Source organism: Pristiophorus japonicus, chromosome 30, assembly GCF_044704955.1.
Source record: "Pristiophorus japonicus isolate sPriJap1 chromosome 30, sPriJap1.hap1, whole genome shotgun sequence".
Lineage (NCBI taxonomy): Eukaryota > Metazoa > Chordata > Chondrichthyes > Pristiophoridae > Pristiophorus > Pristiophorus japonicus.
Genome location: NC_092006.1, coordinates 11827845 through 11853247, shown reverse-complemented (window position 1 = coordinate 11853247; position 25403 = coordinate 11827845). Strand labels below are relative to the sequence as shown.

The 25403-nt window shown below is 51.0% G+C and overlaps 1 protein-coding gene across 1 annotated transcript in view; it reads right to left on the bottom strand.

Annotated features, from left to right (window-relative positions):
- The window catches only part of iqgap3 (IQ motif containing GTPase activating protein 3), a 153352-nt gene that overhangs the window by 41495 nt on the left and 86454 nt on the right, over positions 1-25403 (bottom strand). The window contains exons 21-26 of the mRNA XM_070868690.1: positions 24912-24983; positions 21681-21750; positions 17485-17693; positions 14532-14684; positions 12300-12463; positions 8994-9218 (exon numbers count right to left, since the gene is read on the bottom strand). Coding sequence (XP_070724791.1) covers positions 8994-9218; positions 12300-12463; positions 14532-14684; positions 17485-17693; positions 21681-21750; positions 24912-24983 — 893 coding nt within the window. The remainder of the gene's footprint in view (positions 1-8993; positions 9219-12299; positions 12464-14531; positions 14685-17484; positions 17694-21680; positions 21751-24911; positions 24984-25403) is intronic.

The window sequence follows — 25403 nt, the reverse complement described above, 5'->3', positions numbered from 1 at the left end:
AAGTTTAAAAAAAAAGAGTAAATCAGGAATGGAGCCTGTAGTTGTGTTAAAGTGCACGTGGGGTGGTATAGATTAGAACATAGGAGCAGGAGTCGGCCATTCAGCCCCTCGAGCCTGCTCCGCCATTCAATAAGATCATGGCTGATCGGATCTTGGCCTCCACTCCACTTTCCTGCACTGTCCTCATATCCTTTGATTCCCTTAATATCCAAAAATCTATCCTGCTCTGTCTTGCATATACTCAACGACTGAGCATCCACAGCCCTCTTGGGGCAGAGAATTCCAAAGATTCACCACCCTCCGAGTGAAGAAATTCCTCCTCATCTCAGTCCTAAATGGCCGACCCCTTATTCTGTGACCCCTAGTTCTAGACTCCCCAGTCCAGGGGAAACATCCTCCCTGCATCTACCCTGTCAAGCCCTGTATGAATTTTGTATGTTTCAATAAGATCATTCTTCTAAACTCGAGAATATAGACCTAGTCTACTCAATTTCTCCTCGTAGGACAACCCCCCCATCCCCGGAATTAATCTGGTGAATCCCCTGGACCCGATGGCTTGCATCCTGGGGTCTTGAGAAGTAGCGGCAGGGGATAGTGGATGCATTGGTTGTAATTGACCAAAATTCCCTGGATTCTGGGAAGGTCCCAGCAGATTGGAAAACTGCAAATGTAACGCCCTGATTTAAAAAAGGAGGCAGACAAAAAGCAGGAAACTATAGACCAGTTAGCCTAACATCTGTGGTTGGGAAAATATTGGAGTCCATTATTAAAGAAGTAGTAGCAGGACATTTGGAAAAGCAAAATTCGGTCAGGCAGAGTCAGCATGGATTTATGAAGGGGAAGTCATGTTTGACAAATTTGCTGGAATTCTTTGAGGATGTAACGGACAGGGTGGATAAAGGGGAACCAGTGGATGTGGTGTATTTGGACTTCCAAAAGGCATTTGACAAGGTGCCACATAAAAGGTTACTGCACAAGATAAAAGTTCATGGGGTTGGGGGGCAATAAGCATGGAGAGAGGATTGGCTAACTAACAGAAAACAGAGAGTCGGGATAAATGGTTCATTCTCAGGTTGGCAATCAGTAACTAGTGGGGTACTGCAGGGATCAGTGCTGGGACCCCAACTATTTACAGTCTATATTAATGTCTTGGAAGAAGGGACCGAGTGTAACGTAGCCAATTTTGCCAACGATACAAAGATGGGAGGAAAAGCAATGTGTGAGGAGGACACAAAAAATCTGCAAAAGGACATAGACAGGCTAAGTGAGTGGGCAAAAATTTGGCAGATGGAGTATATAATGTTGGAAAGTGTGAGGTCATGCACTTTGGCAGAAAAAAAAAATCGAAGAGCAAATTATTATTTAAATGGAGAAAGATTGCAAGTGCTGCAGTACAGCGGGACCTGGGGGTACTTGTGCATGAAACACAAAAGGTTAGTATGCAGGTACAGCAAGTGATCAGGAAGACCAATAGTATCTTGACCTTTATTGCAAAGAGGACGCAGTATAAAAGCAGGGAAGTCTTGCTACAGTTATATAGGGTATTGGTGAGGCCACACCTGGAGTACTGCGTGCAGTTTTGATTTCCATATTTACGAAAGGAGGCAGTTCAGAGAACATAAGAAATGGGATCAGGAGTAGGCCATACGGCCCCTCGAGCCTGCTCCGCCATTTAATAAGATCATGGCTGATCCGATCATGGACTCAGCTCCACTTCCCTGCCCACTCCCCATAACCCCTTATCAGTTAAGAAACTGTCCATTTCTGCCTTAAATTTATTCAATGTCCCAGCTTCCACAGCTCTCTGAGGCAGCGAATTCCACAGATTTACAACCCTCAGAGAAGATATTCCTCCTTATCTCAGTTTTAAATGGGCGGCCCCGTATTCTAAGATCATGCCCTCTAGTTCTAGTTTCCCCCATCTTTGGAAACATCCTCTCTGCATCCACCTTGTCAAGTCCCCTCATAATCTTATATGTTTCGATAAGATCACCTCTCATTCTTCTGAATTCCAATGAGTAGAGGCCCAACCTACTCAACCTTTCCTCATAAGTCAACCCCCTCATCTCCGGAATCAACTGAATGAACCTTCTCTGAACTGCCTCCAAAGCAAGTGTATCCTTTTGTAAATATGGAAACCAAAATTGCACGCAATATTCCAGGTGTGGCCTCACCAATACTTTATATAGCTGTAGCAAGTCTTACCTGCTTTTATACTCCATCCCCTTTGCAATAAAGGCCAAGATACCATTAGCCTTCCTGATCACTTGCTGTACCTACATACTATCCTTTTGTGTTTCATGCACAAGTATCCCCAGGTCCCGCTGTACTGCGGCACTTTGCAATCTTTCTCCATTTAAATAATAACTTGTTCTTTGATTTTTTTTTCTGCCAAAGTGCATGACCTCACACTTTCCAACATTATACTCCATCTGCCAAATTTTTGCCCACTCACTTAGCCTGTCTGTGTCCTTTTGCAGATTTTTTGTGTACTCCTCACAACATTGCTTTTCTTCCCATCTTTGTATCGTCAGCAAACTTGGCTACATTACAATCAGTCCCTTCCTCCAAGTCGTTAATATAAGGTTCACTAGGTTAATTCCGGAGATGAGGGGGTTGACCTATGAGGAAAGAACGGGTAGGTTGGGCCTCTACTCATTGGAATTCAGAAGAATAAGATGTGATCTTATCGAAACGTATAAGATTATGAGGGGGCTTGACAAGGTGGATGCAGAGAGGATGTTTCCACTGATGAGGAAGACTAGAACTAGGGGACATAATCTTATAATAAGGGGCCACCTATTTAAAACTGAGATGAGGAGAAATTTCTTTTCTTAGAAGGTTGTAAATCTGTGGAACTCGCTGCCTCAGAGAGCTGTGGAAGCTGGGACATTGAATAAATTTAAGACAGCGATAGACAGTTTCTTAACCGATAAAGGGAATAAGGGTTTATGGGGAACGGGCAGGGAAGTGGACCCGAGTCCATGATCGGATCAGCCAAGATTGTATTAAATGGCGGAGCAGGCTCGAGGGGCCATATGGCCTACTCCTGCTCCTATTTATGTTCTTATGAACCTTCGTGAATTAAGCTTTTCTCATTGCACAATATTTGATCTAAAATAGCCTGATCTCTAGTTGGTTCCTCAACATACTGATCTAGAAAACCAGCTTATATACATTCCATGAATTTGCCCTCCACAGTATTACTGCAAGAAGGTGGCTGGATCAATCCTCAGCTCGGTCTCGGTTAGCTGGTCTCACCCAGAGTGGTGACAGGTGTTACAGTGGCCCTCGACACACCAATTGCTCCCCGAAGACTCCTGCTCATGTGTGGATGTTGAGACAGGAGCACGCTCAGGAGGCGATACCCGGCCTCAGCGAAAGAGCCCGCCAGCCTGCTCCACGGGGAATAGGCATTTGAGTAAAGCACTGTGACTGGAGCCGGTGAGTCCCAGCGAGAGCGGGAACCTTCAGGAGAGGGCGGCAAGAACATATAAATTCATTGCTTTATCCTTCTGAAAAGAGCACTTTGAGGGTGTCCCTTGTAACGTTTCCTCTGCCCACCTTTGGCTCGTTTGCCGTGAGGGAGTTCCGAGTCGAGCGCTTGCTTTGGGAATCTCGTGTGAGTCATGCAAATGATGTGGCCCGCCCAGCGGAGCTGATCAAGTGTTGTCAGTGCTTCGATGCTGGGGATATGTTGGCCTGGTCGAGGACGCTGATATTGCTGCGTCTGTCCTCCCAGGGGATTTGTAGGATCTTGCGGATCCCCACTGACACCAGTGAGTGCAACATCCCCACTGACACCTGGGAGTCCCTGGCCAAAGACCGCCCTCAGTGGAGGAAGCACATCCGGGAGGGCGCTGAGCACCTCGAGTCACATCGCCGAGAGCGTGCAGAAATCAGGTACAGGCAGCGGAAGGAGCCTGCGGCAAACCTGTCCCACCCTTCCTTTCCCTCAACCACTATCTGTCCCACCTGTGATAGGGACTGTGGCTCTGGTATTGGACTGCTCAGCCACCTAACGACTCATTTTAAGAGTGGAAGCAAGTCTTCCTCGATTGTGAGGGACTGCCTGTGATTTGATTTGATTTTGAAAAGAGCACAGAAGACCCTGGAGAATAAAAATCGTCTGCACCACAATCAAGAACTGTGAGTGAAGTAATGAGGAGTACTGTGCACAATTCTGGTCGTCTTATCTAAGGAAAGATATACTTGCCTTCAGGCGATACAACGGAGGTTCACTCGATGGATTCCTGGGACGAGAGGGCTGTCTTTTGATGAGGGATTGTGTAGAATGGGCCTATACCCTCCGGAGTTTGGAAGAATGAGATGCGATCTCATTGAAACATACAAGATTCTGAGGGTGTTTAATGGGTTAGATGCTGTTTCCCCCCAGCTGGAGTGTCTGGAACTAGGGGGCACAGTCTCAGGATAAGGGGTCGGCCATTTAGGACTGAGACGAGGAGGAGTTTCTTCACTCAGAGGGTGGTGAATCTTTGGAATTCTCTGACCCAGAGGGCTGTGGATACTGAGTCTCTGAATATATTCAAGACCGAGAATGCTAGATTTTTGGATATTAAGAGAATCAAGGGATAAGCAGTGGTGAGGTTGGGGACAGCATCAAACAAGGAATTAGGGATGCATGCAATAAAGGTACAGCAGTTATCATGGGCGACTTTAATCTACATATAGATTGGGCTAACCAAACTGGTAGCAATACGGTGGAGGAGGATTTCCTGGAGTGTATTAGGGATGGTTTTCAAGACCAATATGTCGAGGAACCAACTAAAGGGCTGGCCATCCTAGACTGGGTGATGTGTAATGAGAAAGTACTAATTAGCAATCTTGTTGTGCGAGGCCCCTTGGGGAAACGTGACCATAATATGGTAGAATTCTTTATTAAGATGGAGAGTGACACAGTTAATTCAGAGACTAGGGTCCTGAACTTAAGGAACGGTAACTTTGATGGTATGAGACGTGAATTGGCTAGAATAGACTGGTGAATGATACTTAAAGGGTTGACGGTAGATAGCCAATGGCAAACATTTAACGATCACATTCAACAATTGTACATCCCTATCTGGAGTAAAAATAAAACGGGGAAGGTTGCTGAACCGTGGCTAACAAGGGAAATTAAGGATAGTGCTAAATCCAAGGAAGAGGAGGCATATAAATTGGCCAGAAAAAGCAGCAAACCTGAGGACTGGGAGAAATTTAGAATTCAGCAGAGGAGGACAAAGGGTTTAATTAGGAGGGGGAAAATAGAGTACGAGAGGAAGCTTGCTGGGAACATAAAAACTGACTGCAAAAGCTTCTATAGATATGTGAAGAGAAAAAGATTAGTGAAGACCAACGTAGGTCCCTTGCAGTCAGAATCAGGTGAATTTATAATGGGGAACAAAGAAAGGGCAGACCAATTGAACAAATACTTTGGTTCTGTCTTCACAAAGGAAGACACAAATAACCTTCCGGAAATATTAGGGGACCGAGGGTCTAGTGAGAAGGAGGAACTGAAGAAAATCCTTATTAGGCGGGAAATTGTGTTAAGGAAATTGATGGGATTGAAGGCCGATAAATCCCCAGGGCCTGATAGTCTGCATCCCAGAGTACTTAAGGAAGTGGCCCTAGAAATAGTGGATGCATTGGTGATCATTTTCCAACAATCTATCGACTCTGGACCAGTTCCTATGGACTGGAGGATAGCTAATGTAACACCACTTTTTAAAAAAGGGAGAGAGAAAACAGGTAATTATAGACCGGTTAGCCTGACATCGGTGGTGGGGAAAATGTTGGAATCAATTATTAAAGATGAAATAGCAGCGCATTTGGAAAGCAGTGACAGGATCGGTCCAAGTCAGCATGGATTTATGAAAGGGAAATCATCTAGAATTTTTTCTAGTAGAGTGGACAAGGGAGAACCAGTGGATGTGGTGTATTTGGACTTTCAAAAGGCTTTTGACAAGGTCCCACACAAGAGATTGGAGTGCAAAATTAAAGCACATGGTATTGGGGGTAATGTTCTGACGTGGATAGAGAACTGGTTGGCAGACAGGAAGCAGAGAGTCGGGATAAACGGGTCCTTTTCAGAATGGCAGGCAGTGACTAATGGGGTGCCGCAGGGCTCAGTGATGGAACCCCAGCTATTTACAATATACATCAATAATTTAGATGAAGAAGTATCTCCACGTTTGCAGATGACACTAAGCTGGGTGGCGGTGTGAGCTGTGAGGAGGATGCGAAGAGGCTGCAGGGTGACTTGGACAGGTTAGGTGAGTGGGCAAATGCATGGCAGATGCAGCATAATGTGGATAAATGTGAGGTTATCCACTTTGGTGGCAAAAACAGGAAGGCAGGATATTATCTAAATGGCAGATTAGGAAAAGGGGAGGTGCAACGAGACCTGGGTGTCATGGTACATCAGTCGCTGAAAGTTGTCATGCAGGTACAGCAGGCGGTGAAGATGGCAAATGGCATATTGGCCTTCATAGCGAGGGGATTTGAGTATAGGAGCAGGGAGGTCTTGCTGCAGTTGTACAGAGCCTTGGTGAGGCCGCACCTTGAATAGTGTGTTCAGTTTTGGTCTCCTAACCTGAGGAAGGACGATCTTGCTATTGAGGGAGTGCAACGAAGGTTCACCAGACTAATTCCCGGGATGGCAGGACTGACATACGAGAAGAGACTGGATCGTCTGGGCCTGTATTCATTGGAGTTTAGAAGGATGAGAGGGGATCTCATAGAAACATTTAAAATTCTGACGGGACTGGACAAGTTAGATGCAGTGAGAATGTTCCCGATGTTGGGGAAGTCCAGAACCAGGGGACACAGTCTAAGGATAAGGGGCAAGCCATTTAGGACCGAGATGAGGAGAAACTTCTTCACCTCAGAGAGTTGTTAACCTGTGGAATTCTCTACTGCAGAGAGTTGTTGATGCCAGTTCATTGGATATATTCAAGATGGAGTTAAATATGGCCCTTATGGCTAAAGGGATCAAGGGGTATGGAGAGAAAGCAGGAAAGGGGTACTGAGGTGAATGATCAGCCATGATCTTATTGAATGGCGGTGCATGCTCAAAGGGCCGAATGGCCTACTCCTGCACCTTTTTTTTAAATGTTTCTATGGGGATCGGGCGGGAAAGTGGAGTTGAGGTCAATGATCAGCCATGATCTTATTGAATGGCGGAGCAGTCTTGAGGGGCCATATGGCCGTCTCCTGCTCCTAATTCTGAAGTAGGATATAGAGTTCAAAATAACAGGCAAGAGCAACATTTGCACAACAAAGCTGGCCAGATTTCAAAGCAAACGTCACAACGATTCTGCCTGCCTCCCTATTTTTAAGTTGTTGCTAAATCACTTGCTGAACATAAGCTCAACCCAAAGGAGTGCAACGATGATGAGATTCGGCTCAGGTCCGAGAATTAAGTGCCTGATGACTGCGGGCACTGATTCCACCGTGGCTCGGAGCAGGAGCACGACGGAGCAGACACACCAGCGCAGCGGTGAATACACGGCCGCTGACAGCAGATTAACCATTCCACGACGGCTGCACTAGCTCTAGTGATTTTGTGTCGGGGCGAGCTCTTCAGGAACAGTAATTGATAGCAGCGAGTGAGCGGGGTGAAGGTCAGGCATATCACATTGCTACAGCGTCTCCCAAAGCACCAACTACCATAATAATGAATGGGTCGGATTGCAATAGTTCACTCCTCGTAATGCATACTTTTTACCAATTTTCTACCACTGCCGAGCATGTTTCACGTACCAAACACCTCGGATACCCAGTCGATAGGGTCTTTCGTGAGAGAACTCTGGTCAGGGAGTATCAAACAAGCTATTTCTCAAAGAAGCCGAGCCTGATTTGCTCCTTGCCAAATTCCCAAAAAACCTATTGCGGCCAGGAGCAAGAACCACGGCTGCCTTAATGCCACCCGTAACCCAGGAGAGCGGAGTTGAATTACACCAGCCCAGCCGAGACAGGGATGAGGCCCGATGTCCGTGATATATCTTAGACCGATACTCCCAGTGCAGCACGGAGGGAGCGCCGCACTGCCGGTACTGAGGGAGCGCCGCACTGCCGGAGGGGCGGTACTGAGGGAGCGCCGCACTGCCGTAGGGGCGGTACTGAGGGAGCGCCGCACTGCCGGAGGGGCGATACTGAGGGAGCGCCGCACTGCCGGAAGGGCGGTACTGAGGGAGCGCCGCACTGTCGGAAGGGCGGTACTGAGGGAGCGCCGCACTGCCGGAAGGGCGGTACTGAGGGAGCGCCGCACTGCCGGAAGGGCGGTACTGAGGGAGCGCCGCACTGCCGGAGGGGCGGTACTGAGGGAGCGCCGCACTGCCGGAGGGGCGGTACTGAGGGAGCGCCGCACTGCCGGAGGGGCGGTACTGAGGGAGCGCCGCACTGCCGGAGGGGCGGTACTGAGGGAGCGCCGCACTGCCGGAGGGGCGGTACTGAGGGAGTTCCGCACTGCCGGAGGGGCGGTACTGAGGGAGCGCCGCAGTGCCGGAGGGGCGGTACTGAGGGAGCGCCGCACTGCCGGAGGGGCGGTACTGAGGGAGCGCCGCAGTGGCGGTACTGAGGGAGCGCCGCAGTGCCGGAGGGGCAGTACGGAGGATGCGTGACACTGCTGGAGGTGCCGTCTTTCGGATGCCTCATTAAACCGAGGCCGCGTCTGCCCTCTCGGGCAGGCATAAAAGATCCCGGGGCCACTATTTCGAAAAAGAGAAGAGGGCGTTCTCCCCGGTGTCCTGGGGCCAATATTTATCCCTCAACCAACATCATTGATAGAACAGATGATCTGGGTCATTATATCGTTGCCGTTTGTGGGAGCTTGCTCAACGCAACTGGTTAAAGTGTTTCTCACATTACAACAGTGTCTACACTGCAAAAAGTATTCAATCGGCTGTAAAGTGCTTTGGGACGTGTTGAGGCTGCGAAAGGTGAGAGAAATGCAAGTCTTCCTTTTTCTATAAGGGTTGCCCATTCGCCAAACCTACCTTCTCTGTCCAGTCTGAGTCTCCATCTGGTTCACCCAGCTCTTGTAAATGTCGACGGGGTCGGTTTTGATGCTGAGCGATTTATCCTGCAGGACCTCTCGGATGACAGGGCCCAGGATCTCCCGCAAGGCGTTCTGGCCGCGTACGTTGCGGTAAAAGCTCACCACCAGCTTGGTCACCATGGGGTTTCCGGTGACGATCTCATGCACCCGGTCAACCTTCGATCTGCAAAATAACGCAGAGGCAAAGGGAATTGTTGCAGCACAGAGACTCAAATCGGAAAAAGTTTTCCCACACAAACGGAGAATGCGTTGGCCGATTATACTGACAGTGCAAATAAACTCGGCTTTCTGACCCTGCCCTGCTGGTTCAACAACTCTGCATTTATATAGCCCCTTTATCAATCAACATAACAAAAACAGATTCATCATCATCATAGGCAGTCCCTCGGAATTGAGGAAGACTTGCTTCCACTCTAAACATGAGTCCTCAGGTGGCTGAACAGTCCAATACGACAGCCACAGTCCCTGTCACAGGTGGGACAGACAGTGGTTGAGGGAAGGGGGTGGGTGGGACTGGTTTGCCGCACGCTCCTTCCGCTGCCTGCGCTTGGTTTCTGCACGCTCTTGGCGACGAGACTCGAGGTGCTCAGCGGCCTCCTGGATGCTCTTCCTCCACTTAGGGCGGACTGGTCTTTGGCCAGGGACTCCCAGGTGTCAGTGGGGATGTTGCACTTTATCAGGGCGGCTTTGAGGGTGTCCTTGTAACGTTTCCCCTGTCCACCCTTGGCTCATTTACCACGAAGGAGTTCAGAATATCGCCCTCATCACATTGCTGTTTGTGGGAGCTTGCTGTGCGCAAGTTGGCTGCCGCCTATCCACATTACAACAGTGACTACACTCCAAAGGTACTTCATTGGCTTAAAGCGCTCTGGGACACCGGTGGTCGTGAAAGACGCTTTATAAATGCAAGTCTTTCTTTCTTTAACATAGTGAAACACCGCATGGTGCTTCAGAGGAGCATAATTAGACAAAATCTGACACGGAGCCACATAAGGATATACAGGTATTGGGACAGGTGACCAAAAGCTGGGTCAAAGAGGTAGGTTTTAAGGAGGGTCTTAAAGGCTGAGAGGTTTAGGGAGAGAAATACAGAGCTTAGACCCCAGGCAGCTGAAGGCACGACTGCCAATGTTGGGATGAAGGAAATAGGGGTTGCGCAAGAAGCCAGAATTAGAGGAGTGCAGAGATCGGAGAGAATTGTAGCCCCAGAGATTTAGACCAGGTGGCCAGAACTACACTTGGGGACACACTCCCTTGACACTTCGCCAATGAGCTCAGCCTACACCACCCAACAGCCACCCCTTCTGCACCAGTGCAACATCCATCCATTTCCAGCCGGAAAATGAGGACGGAGTTCACGACCACGGACGTCAAGTGGGAAAAGACATCCGGAAAATCTTGTTTGGACGTGCCTGTCTTGTTAGTTCGAGGCGCACCGTGTTGGGGTGCTTGGCAGAAATAAACCGACTTGCATTACATATCGGACTCTCCACCGTTTGTGTAAACACACAAACATAAGGGGACTCTCACTCATATGGCCAAGAATACAGATCGCTGTACCCAATCTCAATAGCCTAATCCCACTTTCCCGCTCTCGGTCCGTGGCCCTGTAGATTACAGCACTTCAAGCACACATCCAGGTACTTTTTAAATGTGGTGAGGGTTTCTGCCTCTACCACCCTTTCAGGCAGTGAGTTCCACCCTAGACCCCCACCACCCTCTTGGGTGAAGACATGCCCCCTCTAATCCTTCTACCAATTACTTTAAATCAATGCCCCCTGGTTGTTGACCCCCGCCCCCCCTGCTAAGGGAAACAGGTGTGTCCTATCCACTTTATCTAGGCCCCTCATAAGTTTATCATCATAGGCGGTCCCTCGAACGAGGATGACTTGCTTCCACACGAGTTCACAGATGTTTCAATGAAGGACCCAATGTTCCAGTCCTGAACTCCAGGGGTGGAAGATGCCTGTGCGTGGATTTTTTTAACGTGGGGTGGCCGTTGCACACCAGCCACCACACGGGCTTGACAGAGCGAGGTCTTGGTCCAGTGGCAAGGGTTAACCAGGACGACTGGAGACCAGCTCTTCTGCACGGACCCAGTGCGCACACATATCGCACAGTGTGGGCTGGGCCTGTGCTGCCCCGGGCCCCGTACCCTCATTCGTAGCACCTCCACCACGATCGCCTGCCACACCAAACATTTGCCGGATTATACTACATTAGCCTTGGCAACGCCCCCCCCCACCGGGGTGGGGAAAGGGATATTTGGAAAGGGTTCCCACTCCTGCTCGCTCTGCAGTGACTCCTGCTGCAAAGTGCTGGTCTACGTGGGCGTTGGATCAGGGCAGGATCCAAGCTGGTGTGCAATGCCTGTGCAGTCAAACAGCCTGCTATCTGAAATCACGCATCATTCAATAATGGCCATTTGGGACAGCTAGCTGAGGGCTACTGGTAATGACCTCGCCGAGCTACGCGCGTGCCTGGACGCGCGGCAATGGAGAAGGTGCCTCACAGGCCACTTGCAGGCTGCTCCCTGAAATATTTAAAGGTACCGCGCACAATTTTTCTTTCTTTCCAAGGGAGCATTGGTTACTGGTGTCTGTGGAACTGGACCCGGCATGACTTGCCGCTATCAGCAAGCTGGGGGTGTGGAAAAAAAAGAGCCCCCCGCCACGGAGATAAAACCATGAGAATTAGGAACAAGAGCCAGCCATTCGGCCCCTCGAGCTTGCTCCGCCATTCAATGAGATCATGCCTGATCCTTGACCTCAACTCCATTTTCCCACCCAATCCCCATATCCCTTGACTCCATTAATATCCAAAGATCTATCGATCTCTGTCTTGAATAAACTCAATGACTGAGCCTCCACAGCTCTCTGGGGCAGAGAATCCCAAAGATTCACCTGCCTCTGAGTAAAGAAATTTCTCCTCATCTCAGTCCTAAATGGCCGACCCCTTATTCTGAGACTGTGACCCCTGGTTCTGGATTCCTCAGCCCGGGGGAAACATCCTCCCTGCACCTACCCCTTAAAATGTTTTGGATGTTTCAATGAGACCACCTCTCATTCTTATAAACACTAGAGAATACAGGTCTAGTCTGCTCAATCTCTCCTCACAGGACAATCCCCCCATCCCAGGAATCAGTCTGGTGAACCTTCGCTGCACTCCCTTGATGGCAAGAATATCCTTCCTTAGGCAAGGAGACCAGAACAGTATGCAGTACTCCAGGCTCGAGATCACGTACTTAATCTCCTCTCGAAGAGCGGTGGTGAACAGACGCAGCAGCAGATAGCCCTCTCTCGGATTGGCTGCGTAGTTGTAGAGAGAGAATATCACGGACTGCATAAACTTGGTCGATCTGTTCTGAGGCATCTGGAAGATCAGTTTGGCCAGATACACGGGGTTTGTCTGGTGGAGGAGAAACAAGAGGCAAATCAGAAGCAGCCTGGGTGCGAGCAGGACGGGACCCCACACATCTACAGCCTGCCCCTATCACCACAATATACAACGGACACCGATGTTACAATCTGAACTGAGGCAACTTGAAGCTTGTGGTCCTCTCTCAAATTTAACCCTTTGACAACAACTCGTTTGAGCTGTGTGCAATTGAATCTACGGCTTCCAAACCCCGCCCGGGACTTACTCCAGTTCAAAAACAACGTCTGACTTCTCAGTGCTCCTCGTCTACAGAGAACCGTCTTAAAAGTGCTGCTGGGAGAAAACTGGTGGGAGCGAGCAAGGGAAAAAGGAAAGTGAAAAACTTACCGGGAGGGGTGGGGGCTGAAGGTCCAATCGAAGAGACGGGTTCATCGCATGCTATTGAAAGGGAGGGAGGGACGGAGCTCCAGAAGGCCGAACGAGCAGTCCCCTCTGGTGGATTTCAGACAATGGGACACGGTTCCCACAGGATGAGAGAACGATTTCAGCCTTGATGCCACAGCGAGATACCAGGGCAAAAGGGGGAGCGGGGGGGGGGGGAAAACACGATAGGAACAGGAGGAGGCCATTCAGCACCTTGAGCCTCTTCTTCCATTCAATTAGATCACGGCTAATCTATATTCTTAAATCCATCTACCCGCCTTGGTTCCATATTCCTCAATACCCTTACCCTACAAAAATCTATCAATCTCAGTTTTGAAATTTTCAATTGGCCCCCGGCCTCAACAGCTTTTTTTAGGGGGGGGGGGGAAGAAAAGAGTTCCAGAATTCCATGGCCCTTTGTGTGAAAAAGTGCTCCCTGACATCAGCCCTGAATGGCCTGGCTCTAATTTTAAGGTGAGGCCCCCTTGCTCTGGACTGCCCCCACCAGAGGAAACAGTTTCTCTCTCTCGATCCACCCGATCGAATCCTTCATCATAAACAACTCAATTAGATCGCCCCTTAATCTTCTGTACTCGAGGAAATAAAGTCTCGTCTATTCAACCTGTCCTCATAATTTAACACTTTTAGCCCCCAGGTATCACTGGAGAATCTGCGCTGTTCCCCCTCCAAGGCCGATATATCCTTCCCAAAGTGCAGGGCCCAAAACTAAACGCAGTTACTGCACACGGGGTCTGACCAGTGCTGTGCACAACTGAAGCATCCCTTCCTCCCCCTTTGTATTCAGGCCCCCTTGCGATGAAGGACCCACTGGAAGCTTCAACCCCGCACCACTCTCGTACACAAACTAGGAGGTGCATTGGCAGAGGCCTGGAGAACTTGCCCATCCTCTCCCCTCAGGGCCTAAATAATGGAATGGTACAGGGAAGCCAAGGAGGGACATCATAGAGATTTACAGCACGGAAGGAGGCCATATCGGCCCATCGTGTCCAAGCCGGCCGACAAAGAGCCACCCAGCCTAATCCCACTTTCCCGCTGTCGGTCCGTAGCCCTGTAGGTTCAGGCACTTCAAGTGCACATCCAAGTACTTTTTAAATGTGGTGAGGGTTTCTGCCTCTACCACTCTTTCAGGCAGTGAGTTCCACCCCAGACCCCTACCACCCTCTGGGTGAAGACATTTCCCCTCAAATCCCCTCTAAACCTCCCCCCAATTACTTTAAATCTCTGCCCCCTGGTTGTTGACCCCTCCGTTAAGGGAAACAGGTCCGTCCTATCCACTCTATCCAGGCCCCTCATCATTTGATACACCTCAATCAGGTCTCCCCTCAGCCTCCTCTGTTCCAAAGAAAACAACCCCAGCCTATCCAATCTTTCCTCATAACTAAAATTCTCCAGTCCAGGCAACACCCTGGTAAATCTCCTCTGTACCCTCTCCAGTGCAATCACATCTTTCCTGTAATGCGGTGACCAGAACTGCACGCAGTACTCCAGCTGAGGCCTAACTTCCCCTCCGTAAACCTGGGGGGGTACGGAGCCAAATGCATTAAGTTTCCGATGTGATCAGCTGGCTCAGTAGAGATAGTTCAAGCATAACCTCCTTGTATTCTATGCCTCGGCTAATATGGGAGGAGATAACGCCGCTGTCGATCATGGTTACCTGCAGGAGGTAGAAGAGATGTTGATATGCCTCCAGTTTCTCCCGCTTCTCTCTGCTGAGAGCCTTTAATCCCTTCTGCTTGTCAATCGCCATCAAGTCCGACAGCTGCCCCTTGTTGTTCTTCGTCAGTTTCTTGCAGTGGGAAACCACTTCCTACAAAATGAAATCTAAGTCGACTGAGGTTTTTTCTTCAGGCACATTACACCAGTTAAAGCTTCTGCGCTCGCTCACTGAAGTTACATGCCACTCACTTGGTTGTGGTGTCGATGACGAAATACAATGAATCACTGTGTTCTACCCTATGTAAACTAGAGATGATCGAAAACTCTGCTGCCCCGTGTCCTAACTCGCACCCAGTCCCACTCACCCATCACCCCCTGTGCTCACTGCCCCGTGTCCTAACTGACACCCAGTCCCACTCACCCATCACCCTGTGCTCACTGACCCCGTGTCCTAACTGGCATCGAGACCCGCTCACCCATCACCCCCTGTGCTCACTGCCCCGTGTCCTAACTCTCACCCAGTCCCGCTCACCCATCACCCCCTGTGCTCACTGCCCCGTGTCCTAACTCACACCCAGTCCCACTCACCCATCACCCCGTGCTCGCTGCCCCGCGTCCTAACTCGCACTGAGACCCGCTCACCCATCACCTGCTGTGCTCACTGCCCCGTGTCCTAACTCGCACCCAGTCCCGCTCACCCATCACCCCCCGTGCTCGCTGCCCCGTGTCCTAACTCGCACTGAGACCCGCTCACCCATCACCCGCTGTCCCGTGTCCTAACTCGCACCCAGTCCCGCTCACCCATCACCCCCTGTGCTCGCTGCCCCGTGTCTTAACTCGCACCGAGTCCCGCTCACCCATCACCCCCTGTGCTCACTGCCCCGCGTCCTAACTCGCACCGAGTCCCGCTCACCCATCACCCCCCTGTGCTCGCTGCCCCGTGTCCTAACTCGCACTGAGACCCGCTCACCCATCACCCCCTGTGCTCGCTGCCCCGTGTCCTAACTCACACCGAGTCCCGCTCACCCATCACCCCCTGTGCTCACTGCCCCGTGTCCTAACTCGCACCGAGTCCCGCTCACCCATCACCCCCTGTGCTCACTGCCCCGTGTCCTAACTCGCACAGAGTCCCGCTCACCCATCACCCCCTGTGCTCGCTGCCCCGTGTCCTAACTCGCACCCAGTCCCGCTCACCCATCACCCCCTGTGCTCGCTGCCCCGTGTCCTAACTCGCACCCAGTCCCACTCACCCATCACCCCCTGTGCTCGCTGCCAGTGTCCTAACTCGCACTGAGACCCGCTGACCCATCACCCCCTGTGCTCGCTGCCCCGTGTCCTAACTCGCACCGAGTCCCGCTCACCCATCACCCCGTGCTCGCTGCCACGTGTCCTAACTTGCACCCAGTCCCGCTCACCCATCATCCCCTGTGCTCGCTGCCCCGTGTCCTAACTCGCACCGAGTCCCGCTCACCCATCACCCCCTCCCTATCTCTGTAACCTCCTCCAGCCCCACAACCCCGGAGATGTCTGCACACCTCTAATTCTGCCCTCTTGGAGCATCCCTGATTATAATTGTTCAACCATCGGTGGCCGTGCCTTCTGTTGCCTGGGCCCCAAGCTCTGGAACTCCCTCCCTAAACTTCTTCAGCTCTCTACCTCTCATCCTGAAAGACGCTCTTTAAAACATATCTCTTTCATCAAGCTTTTGGTCACCTGCGCTAATTTCTACTTATGCGGCAAATTCTTATCGCATAATGCTCCTGTGAAGCGCCTTGGGACATTTCACTACATTAACGGTGCTATATAAATACAAGTTGTTGAAGTTGCAACAAGCATTTTTGTCCAGGATTTATCGTGATATTTGCTCCTTTATTTCAATCAACAACTTGCATTTATACACTGCTTTAACAGAACAAAACAGAGTAAAAATCCATTGAAATCAAATAGAAACGAGTGGCAGGAAAAAAGCAGTAGCTGAAACGAGCCTGTGTTTTTATGGCAGCGAGAACGGATGTGGGGTGACGTCATCGGACGTGAGGTCATCAGGTTCCCCAGCACAGGCACAGGCCTCCTGGTTGTTGACCCCTCTAAGGGAAATGGGTCCTTCCTATCCACTCTATCCAGGCCCCTCATCATTTTATACACCTCAATCAGGTCTCCCCTCAGCCTCTTCTGTTCCAAAGAAAACAACCCCAGCCTATCCAATCTTTCCTCATCACTAAAATTCTCCAGTCCAGGCAACATCCTGGTAAATCTCCTCTGTACCCTCTCTAATGGGATCACATCTTTCCTGTAATATGGTGACCAGGAATGCACGCATCTGTGGCCTAACCAGTGTTTTATACAGTTCAAGCATAACGTCCCTGCTCTTGTATTCTATAATTCTGCTAATATAAGAACACAAGAAATAGGAGCAGGAGTCAGCCATTCGGCCCCTCGAGCCTGCTCCGCCATTCAGTAAGATCATGGCTGATCTGATCATGGACTCAGCTCCACTTCCCTGCCCGCTCCCCATAACCCTCAACTCCCTTATCGTTCAAAAATCTGTCTATCTCCACCTTAAATTTATTCAATGACCCAGCCTCCACAGCTCTCTGGGGCAGAGAATTCCACAGATTTACAACCCTCTAAGAAATTTCTTCTCATCTCAGTTTTAAATGGGCGGCCCCTTATTCTAAGACTAAGCCCCCTAGTGTTAGTTTTCCCTATGAGCGGAAATATCCTCTCTGCATCCACCTTGTCGAGCCCCCTCATTATCTTATAAGTTTCAATAAGATTACCCCTCATTCTTCTGAACTCCAATGAGTTATAGTCCCAACCTACCTTTATAAGTCATTGACATAAAAGGGGATTGACAAGGTCCCGTTATTACTACAGATGCAGTTTAACCCGATGCTTTCCTGGCTCGAGTGGCCGGGCAGCCCCCACCCCCCCCAGGACCACGCCCTCACCTGCAAGGTGATCCTGTTCTTGACCAGCAGCCCGATCTTGATGTCCATGACGTTCAGGTCCTGCTCCAAGTGTTGACTGGAACGGATGTGTTGCACCACCTCTTCGCGCAGTCGCATCAGCTCCCACTCCTCGCGGAAGTCGTGGTCGCTTTGGTCCATGAGGTGAGCGAACTTCCGCACCACGCTCAGCGGTGGGTTCTTGGCATGGACTGAGAAACGCAAAGTTTGGCTTTTAAATTCTGCTCCTTCTCCGAGAATGAACCTGCATACAACCCCGAGGGGCGACACTGGACACGGGCAACGTCCCATCGGTCGTCTGTTCTACACTCCGTCCGATATTCAGCTCCATCGCCCTCAATGGAACTGACCGTCAGGCGTGGTTAAGTCATTTAACTGGACAGGCCGTGTAAATACCGTGGCCACAAGAGCGGGTCAGAGGCTGAGTATTCTGTGGCGAGTGTCTCACCTCCTGACTCCCCAAAGCCTCTCCACCATCTACAAGGCACAAGTCCAGAGTGCAATGGAACACTCTCCACTTGCCTGGGTGAGTGCAGCTCCAACAACACTCGAGAAATTCAACACCATCCAGGACAAAGCAGTCCGCTTGATCGACACGCTACCCACCACCTTCAACACTCACTCCCTCCACCATTGGCGCACCGTGGCTGCAGTGTGCACCGCCTACAAAATGCACTGCAGCAACTCACCAAGGCTTCTTCGGTAGCACCTCCCAAACCAGCCACCTCTACCACCTAGAAGGCCATGGCGTTCCCATGCAGCAGGCGCATGGGAACACCACCACCTCCACGTTCCCCTCCAAGTTACACACCATCCTGACTTAGGAATATATCAGCTGTTCCTTAGAACTGGAGGCTAGAAACCAGGGGTCACACAGTCTCAGAATAAGGGGTCGGCCGTTTAGGACTGAGATGAGGAGAAACTTCTTCATTCAGAAAGTGGTGAATCGTTGGAATTCTCTACCCCAGAGAGGTGTGGAGGTACAGTCTTTGAGTATATTCAAGACAGAGATCAATAGATTTGGGGATATTAAGGGAATTGAGGGATATAGGGACAGGGCAGGAAAGTGGAGTTGAGGTCGAAGATCAGCCATGATCTTATGGAATGGCGCAGCAGGCTCGAGGGGCCGAATGGCCGACTCCTGCTCCTATTTCTTATGTTGTGTCCTTATTACTGGATGGAATTGAACACTGCACAAACAGCCCTATTCCTGACCGTAGATCAGAAGGAAGCTGCTGAAGATTGGGCTGAGGACACTTCCGTTAGGAACTCCTACAGTGATGTCATGGGACTGTGATGACTGGCCACCGACAGCCCCCAATGACTCCAGGCATCAGACAGCTTTCCCTTTGACCCCCTGCTCAAAATCCTGGCACTCCCTACCCAACAGCAGAGTGGGAGTACATTCACCACATGGAACTGCAGCGATTCAAGGCGGCAGCTCACCACCATCTCGAGGGCAATTAGGGATGGGCAATAAATGGCAGCGACGCCCACACCCCACGAACGAATAAAAAACAAAGTCAACAAATGCAATTTTCCCTGTCTGTTCAATTTCATGCCACTTTCATGGTATTTTTAAGACCTGCATTTAATAGTGCCCGATCATGAGACGTCGCGAAGTACTTCATGAACAAACATTATCTTGACTTGTGCGGGCAAATGCACCGACTGTTTCTGCACCCAGCAAGATTCTAGAAACAACGATCAGTTAACCTGTTTTTGGATGAAGGATAAAGATATCACCAGGGATCACAGTCTAAGGATAAGGGGGAAGCCATTTAGGACCGAGATGAGCAGAAACTTCTTCACTCAGAATTGTGAACCTGTGGAATTCTCTACCACAGAGAGTTGTTAAGGCCAGTTCATTAGATATATTCAAAAGGGTGTTAGGTGTGGCCCTTACGGCTAAAGGGATCAAGGGGGTATGGAGAGAAAGCAGGAATGGAGTTCTGAAGTTGCATGATCAGCCATGATCTTATTGAATGGTGGTGCAGGCTCGAAGGGCCGAATGGCCTACTCCTGCACCTATTTTCTATGTTTCTATCCCAGGGGTCTTTGAACAGTGCCACAGGGTGTCTAATGCCCACCAACCAGGACAGGGGGGGGGGGTCAGGAGCAGGGCCTTGGGTCTAGCGTCTCAGCTGAAGGGTTGCACTCCCATCAATGCAGCACTCCCTCAGTAACACCTTCGAGTGATTACATACTCAAGTCCCAGTGTAGGACATGAACCCATAATCTTCTGACTAGAAAAGGCAGTGTGAGGAGGACACAAAAAATCTGCAAAAAGGCAGACAGGCTAAGTGAGTGGACAAAAAGTTGGCAGATGGAGTATAATGTTGGAAAGTGTGAGGTCATGCACTTTGGCAGAAAAAAAATCAAAGAGCAAATTATTATTTAAATGGAGAAAGATTGCAAAGTGCTGCAGTACAGCAGGACCTGGGGGCACTTGTGCATGAAACACAAAAGGATAGTATGCAGGTACAGCAAGTGATCAGGAAGGGGATGGAGTATAAAAGCAGGGAGGTCTTGCTACAGTTATACAGGGTATTGGTGAGACCACACCTGGAATACTGCGTGCAGTTTTGGTTTCCATATTTACGAAAGGATATACGTGCTTTGGAGGTAGATCAGAGAAGGTTCACTCGGTTGATTCCAGAGATGAGGGGGTTGACTTATGAGGAAAGGTTGAGGAGGTTGGGCCTCTACTCATTGGAATTCAGAAGAATGAGAGGTGATCTTATGGAAATGTATAAGATTATGAGGGGGCTCGACAAGGTGAATGCAGAGAGGATGTTTCCACTGATGGGGGAGACTAGAACTAGGCGGCATAATCTTAGAATAAGGGGCCACCCATTTAAAACTGAGATGAGGAGGAATTTCTTCTCTGAGGGTTGTAAATCTGTGGAATTCACTGCCTCAGAGAGCTGTGGAAGCTGGTACATTGAATAAATTTAAGACAGAAATAGAGTGTTTCTTAAACGATAAGGGAATAAGGGGTTATGGGGAATGGGCAGGGAAGTGGAGCTGAGTCAACGATCGAATCAGCCATGATCGTATTAAATGGCGGAGCAGGCTCGAGGGGCCGTATGGCCGACTCCTGCTCCTACTTATCTTCTTAAAAAGAGAAAGAAAGACTTGCATTTATATAGCGACTTTGACAACTACTGGATGTTTCAAAGTGCTTTGCAGCCAATTGAAGCACTTTTGGAGTGTACTCACTGTTGTAATGTGGGAAACACGGCAGCCAATATGCGTGCAGCAAAGAGGACCCAGATCATCCATTTTTGTTATGTTCATTGAGGGATAATTATTGGCCTGAGGATAACTCCTCTGTTCTTCATTGAAATATTGCCATAGGATCTTTTACGTCTACCCGAGGGGGCAGACGGGTCCTTGTTTTAACATCTCATCCAGAAGACAGTGCGGCGCTCCCATAGTACTGCCCCTCAGGCGCTCCCTCAGTACGGTCCCTCCGACAGTGCGGCGCTGCCTCAGTACTGCCCCTCCCTCAGCACTGCCCCTCCGACAGTGCGGTGCTCCCTCAGCACTGCCCCTCAGACAGTGCGGCGCTCCCTCAGCACTGCCCCTCAGACAGTGCGGCGCTCCCTCAGCACTGCCCCTCCGACAGTGCGGTGCTCCCTCAGCACTGCCCCTCAGACAGTGCGGCGCTCCCTCAGCACTGCCCCTCAGACAGTGCGGCGCTCCCTCAGCACTGCCCCTCCGACAGTGCGGTGCTCCCTCAGCACTGCCCCTCAGACAGTGCGGCGCTCCCTCAGCACTGCCCCTCAGACAGTGCGGCGCTCCCTCAGCACTGCACTGAGAGTGTCAGCCTATATTATGTGCTCAAGTTCCTGGAGTGGGATTTGAACCTACAACCTACTGATTCAGTGGCGAGTGTATGACCCACTGAACCACAGCTTACACTGGGCCAACCCAGCAACGCAGACATTGTATTTTGTACGCTCTGAAGATCAGATATTTGCTGCTTCCAGCTGTTGGAGCTCTCGGGGCAATTGGAACAAAGTAAAATGGAATGAATTGGGAAACCCGAACGCTACCTTTGCCTTCATTAAAACCTATCCTCAGCCGGCAACGGTTACCGAGAGGAAATCACTAGCAAAATTCAAAGAAACGTCGGTAATCCGCACAACATGGCTAGGTTTAAATTCACTTACCCAACATCTTGTAGTCTCCTCTGGCCTTGTTTGCTCTGACAAACGCCTGGATCTTCACTACGGAAGAAATCTGGGGGATTGCAAGAAATTGGGTCATCAGGCTTTGCAGGGAACTGCAGTCTAGTGGAACCTCTGCCGGTCCCCATGATAGGCGTGGAGCCACACCCTAATGGGGACGGGTTAATAATCGAGAACCCCCGCATTTTAGTCTTGTACAACAATACCTTCAGCATGGGAATGTAGAGCCAGCACCACATCAATCACAAAATAAACAGTGAGCTGGTATTTTCAGTTAGCGGACAGACGGGACGTTAATGGGAGTGTGAGAGGTTAGCGACCGGGAGCGCAGTGTTTAACGGCCCGACCAGAAATTCATTCGAGGCTCACCAGGGGCGCAAACCGCTTGCGCCTGGCTGCTGACGATCGCTCCGATCATGACGTATTCCTGGTGCAACGCCCACGTTTGTGCCCCGGTCGGTAAATTAGGTGCGGCCGCCTCATTTAGCAACCGCCAATAATCACGTCTGGAATAACAAATCGGCACAGCCTTCCAGAGGCATTAAATGGCGGCTACTTAAAGGGCTCGCTTGCCGCGATGGAGTTCCGAGTAGAGCGCTTGCTTTGGGAGTCTTGTGTCGGGGTCACGCGGACAATGTGGCCCTGCCCAGCGGAGCTGGTCGAGTGCTTCGATGCTGGGAATGTTGGCCTGGTCGAGGACACTAACGTTGGTGCGTCTGTCCTCCCAGGGGATTTTCAGGATCTTGCGGAGCCATCATTGGTGGCATTTCTACAGCGATTTTAGTTGTCATCGCTCTATGCGGAACTCCAACACGGCAAGCGAGCCCCTGGTGGGCCAGAGGAAACGTTTCAAGGACACCCTCAAAGCTTCCTTGATAAAATGCAACTTCCTCGCTGACACCTGCGAGTCCCTGGCCAAAGACCAGTCCGCCCTAAGTGGAGGAAGTGCAGCCGGGAGGGCGCTGAGCATCTCGAGTCTCGTCGCCGAGAGCGTGCAGAAAGCGAGCGCAGGCAGCGGAAAGAGCGTGCGGCAAACCAGACTCCCCACCCACCCTTTCCTCCAACCACTGTCTGTCCCACCTGTGACACGGACTGTAATTCCCGTATTGGACTGTTCAGTTACCCGAGAACTCACTTTTGGAGTGGAAGCAAGTCGATTTCGAGGGACTGCCTATGGTGATGGTGACTTAAAGGGACGAGGAAGCGCTTCCCTCGGAGGTCACAGTCAGTGCAACGTTTGCACAAAGCACGGTGCGTGAGCCTCCGAGTTTGCAGCTGACAGACAGACATAACAGCGCGGGTTGGAAAGAAGCGATTTAAAAAACGTTAATGGGTCCATAACTGTGCTGCGCCTTGAAGATTCTGCTTGTCTGGTGATCGTAATCGGAGTTCGGCACATGCGCAATGGCGCAAAATCTAGCGACAGAACTTTCTTTAGCACCCCCCCCACACCCGCACCATCAGCTCCTCGCCTGACTCGAACAAATATATGGGCAGGAGGCGCTAAAATTACTGCTCTGCCTGTGTTATCGCCCCAACTGAGACGCGACCGAATTTCTCCCCCTATGTGGTTTTATTCCTCAAGAAAAGGAGACGAAAGGTAAATCAGGCTGTGAAATGAGGAGATATCTTGTGCAAAGGCTCCGTCCTGCAAAGATTTGGGTAACTGGGACAGTGGCGCATACCCAGCAGTCCTCGTGTGGCATTGCTCGCAGCAAGTCAGAGGATGCACTGTTTTATTACAGGTGTGTTCTAGATCGATCTGAACATTGAAAGAGACACAAATGTCCTTTGTCCCATTGTGCTCCTGTGAAGCGCCCTGGGACATTCTTACCGTGTTCAAGGCGCGACATAATTGCAAGTTGGTGCAGCCATTGGCCTGCAGAGAGCATTTGGAGCTGCCCCAACACCTCGTCGTTCAACTGCGGTGTGTGAAGTGCCTTGGGGCATGTTACTACTTTAAAGACGCTGCATAAAAGCAAGTTGCTGTGTAACACTATGGCGAAGTGCTGGTGGGTACAGGCATGTCACTGATGCTGCAAGTGGGATGGGAACTTGAAGCAATGAATTAAGTGCATTGCGAAGAAGCACATTAACGCAACACTATTGTACTGGTTCAAGTGTGGTAATGCATCCACTTTAAAAACAAGCCGTGGATGAAACACAGTTTGTGGTTTTTGGGTGTCAGCTGTGGCTCAGTAGCAACACTCTCGCCTCGGAGTCGGCAGGTTGTGGGTTCAAGACCCAACTCCAGAGCACAAAATCTAGGTTGACACTTCCAGTTCTGGTGCCGAGGGAGCGCCGCGCTGTCGGAGCGCCGCGGTGCCAAGGGAGCGCCGCGCTGGCGGAGGGGCGGTGCCGAGGGAGCGCCGCGCTGTCGGAGGGGCGGTGCCGAGGGAGCGCCGCGCTGTCGGAGGGGAGGTGCCGAGGGAGCGCCGCGCTGTCGGAGGGGCGGTGCCGAGGGAGCGCCGCGCTGTCGGAGGGGCGGTGCCGAGGGAGCGCCGCGCTGTCGGAGGGGCGGTGCCGAGGGAGCGCCGCGCTGTCGGAGGGGCGGTGCCGAGGGAGCGCCGCGCTGTCGGAGGGGCGGTGCCGAGGGAGCGCCGCGCTGTCGGAGGGGCGGTGCCGAGGGAGCGCCGCGCTGTCGGAGGGGCGGTGCCGAGGGAGCGCCGCGCTGTCGGAGGGGCGGTGCCGAGGGAGCGCCGCGCTGTCGGAGGGGCGGTGCCGAGGGAGCGCCGCGCTGTCGGAGGGGCGGTGCCGAGGGAGCGCCGCGCTGTCGGAGGGGCGGTGCCGAGGGAGCGCCGCGCTGTCGGAGGGGCGGTGCCGAGGGAGCGCCGCGCTGTCGGAGGGGCGGTGCCGAGGGAGCGCCGCGCTGTCGGAGGGGAGGTGCCGAGGGAGCGCCGCATTGGACAAACAGGACTTGGTGCGAGTCAGAATACTTTGCAGGAGCTAAATTTTAGAGGGTGGAAGATGGGAGGCCGGCTGTTCGAGCAAAATTAAAGAATGCACTGTATGCACAGAGCCGGTCAGTCAGTACCTGAAAGGGAAAATAACTTTTCAGGTGCGACCTTATATCAGAACCGATGGAGTAAAATTTCCAACATTATCTTCGGTTATTTCCAGCATTTGACGTCTCTCTTTCCATCGGCACCAAATGAAATGCCACCGGTCCTTTAAGCAGAGGCACAGTAATACACATTCTTCAGTCACACTCACATTGTTCCTGAAGTGTCGCAGCCTTGCTAAATATCTCTGCCTGGCCTGCCACATTCTCACCCATGACTGAATCTGGAATGCATTTAAAAATGAAAGACAACAGTTAATGACAGAAATTAAACCAAACCTTGCCTCACCTGATTGCTCAGCCAATGACCAGGAGCAGCGATGTAGTTGAATGGATAAGAAGAGTCATATAAAGGACAGCTCCTACTGAGAGCAGCCTTCGAAATGAAAGTTTGCTTTTTAACTTCGAAACAGGTTTTAAATTTCAATCCAACAATCTTCGAGGAGGTCACTGGTGTTTTACCTTCAGGGCTGCTCCTTATTTGTGAGAGATGCTTTGAGGTGTTTGGGTGGCATGGAATCATAGAAATTTACAGCACGGAAGGAGGCCATTTAGGCCCATTGTGTCCCGTGCCGGCCGACAAAGAACCACCCGGCCTAATCCCACTTTCCCGCTCTCGGTCCGTAGCCCTGTAGGTTACAGCA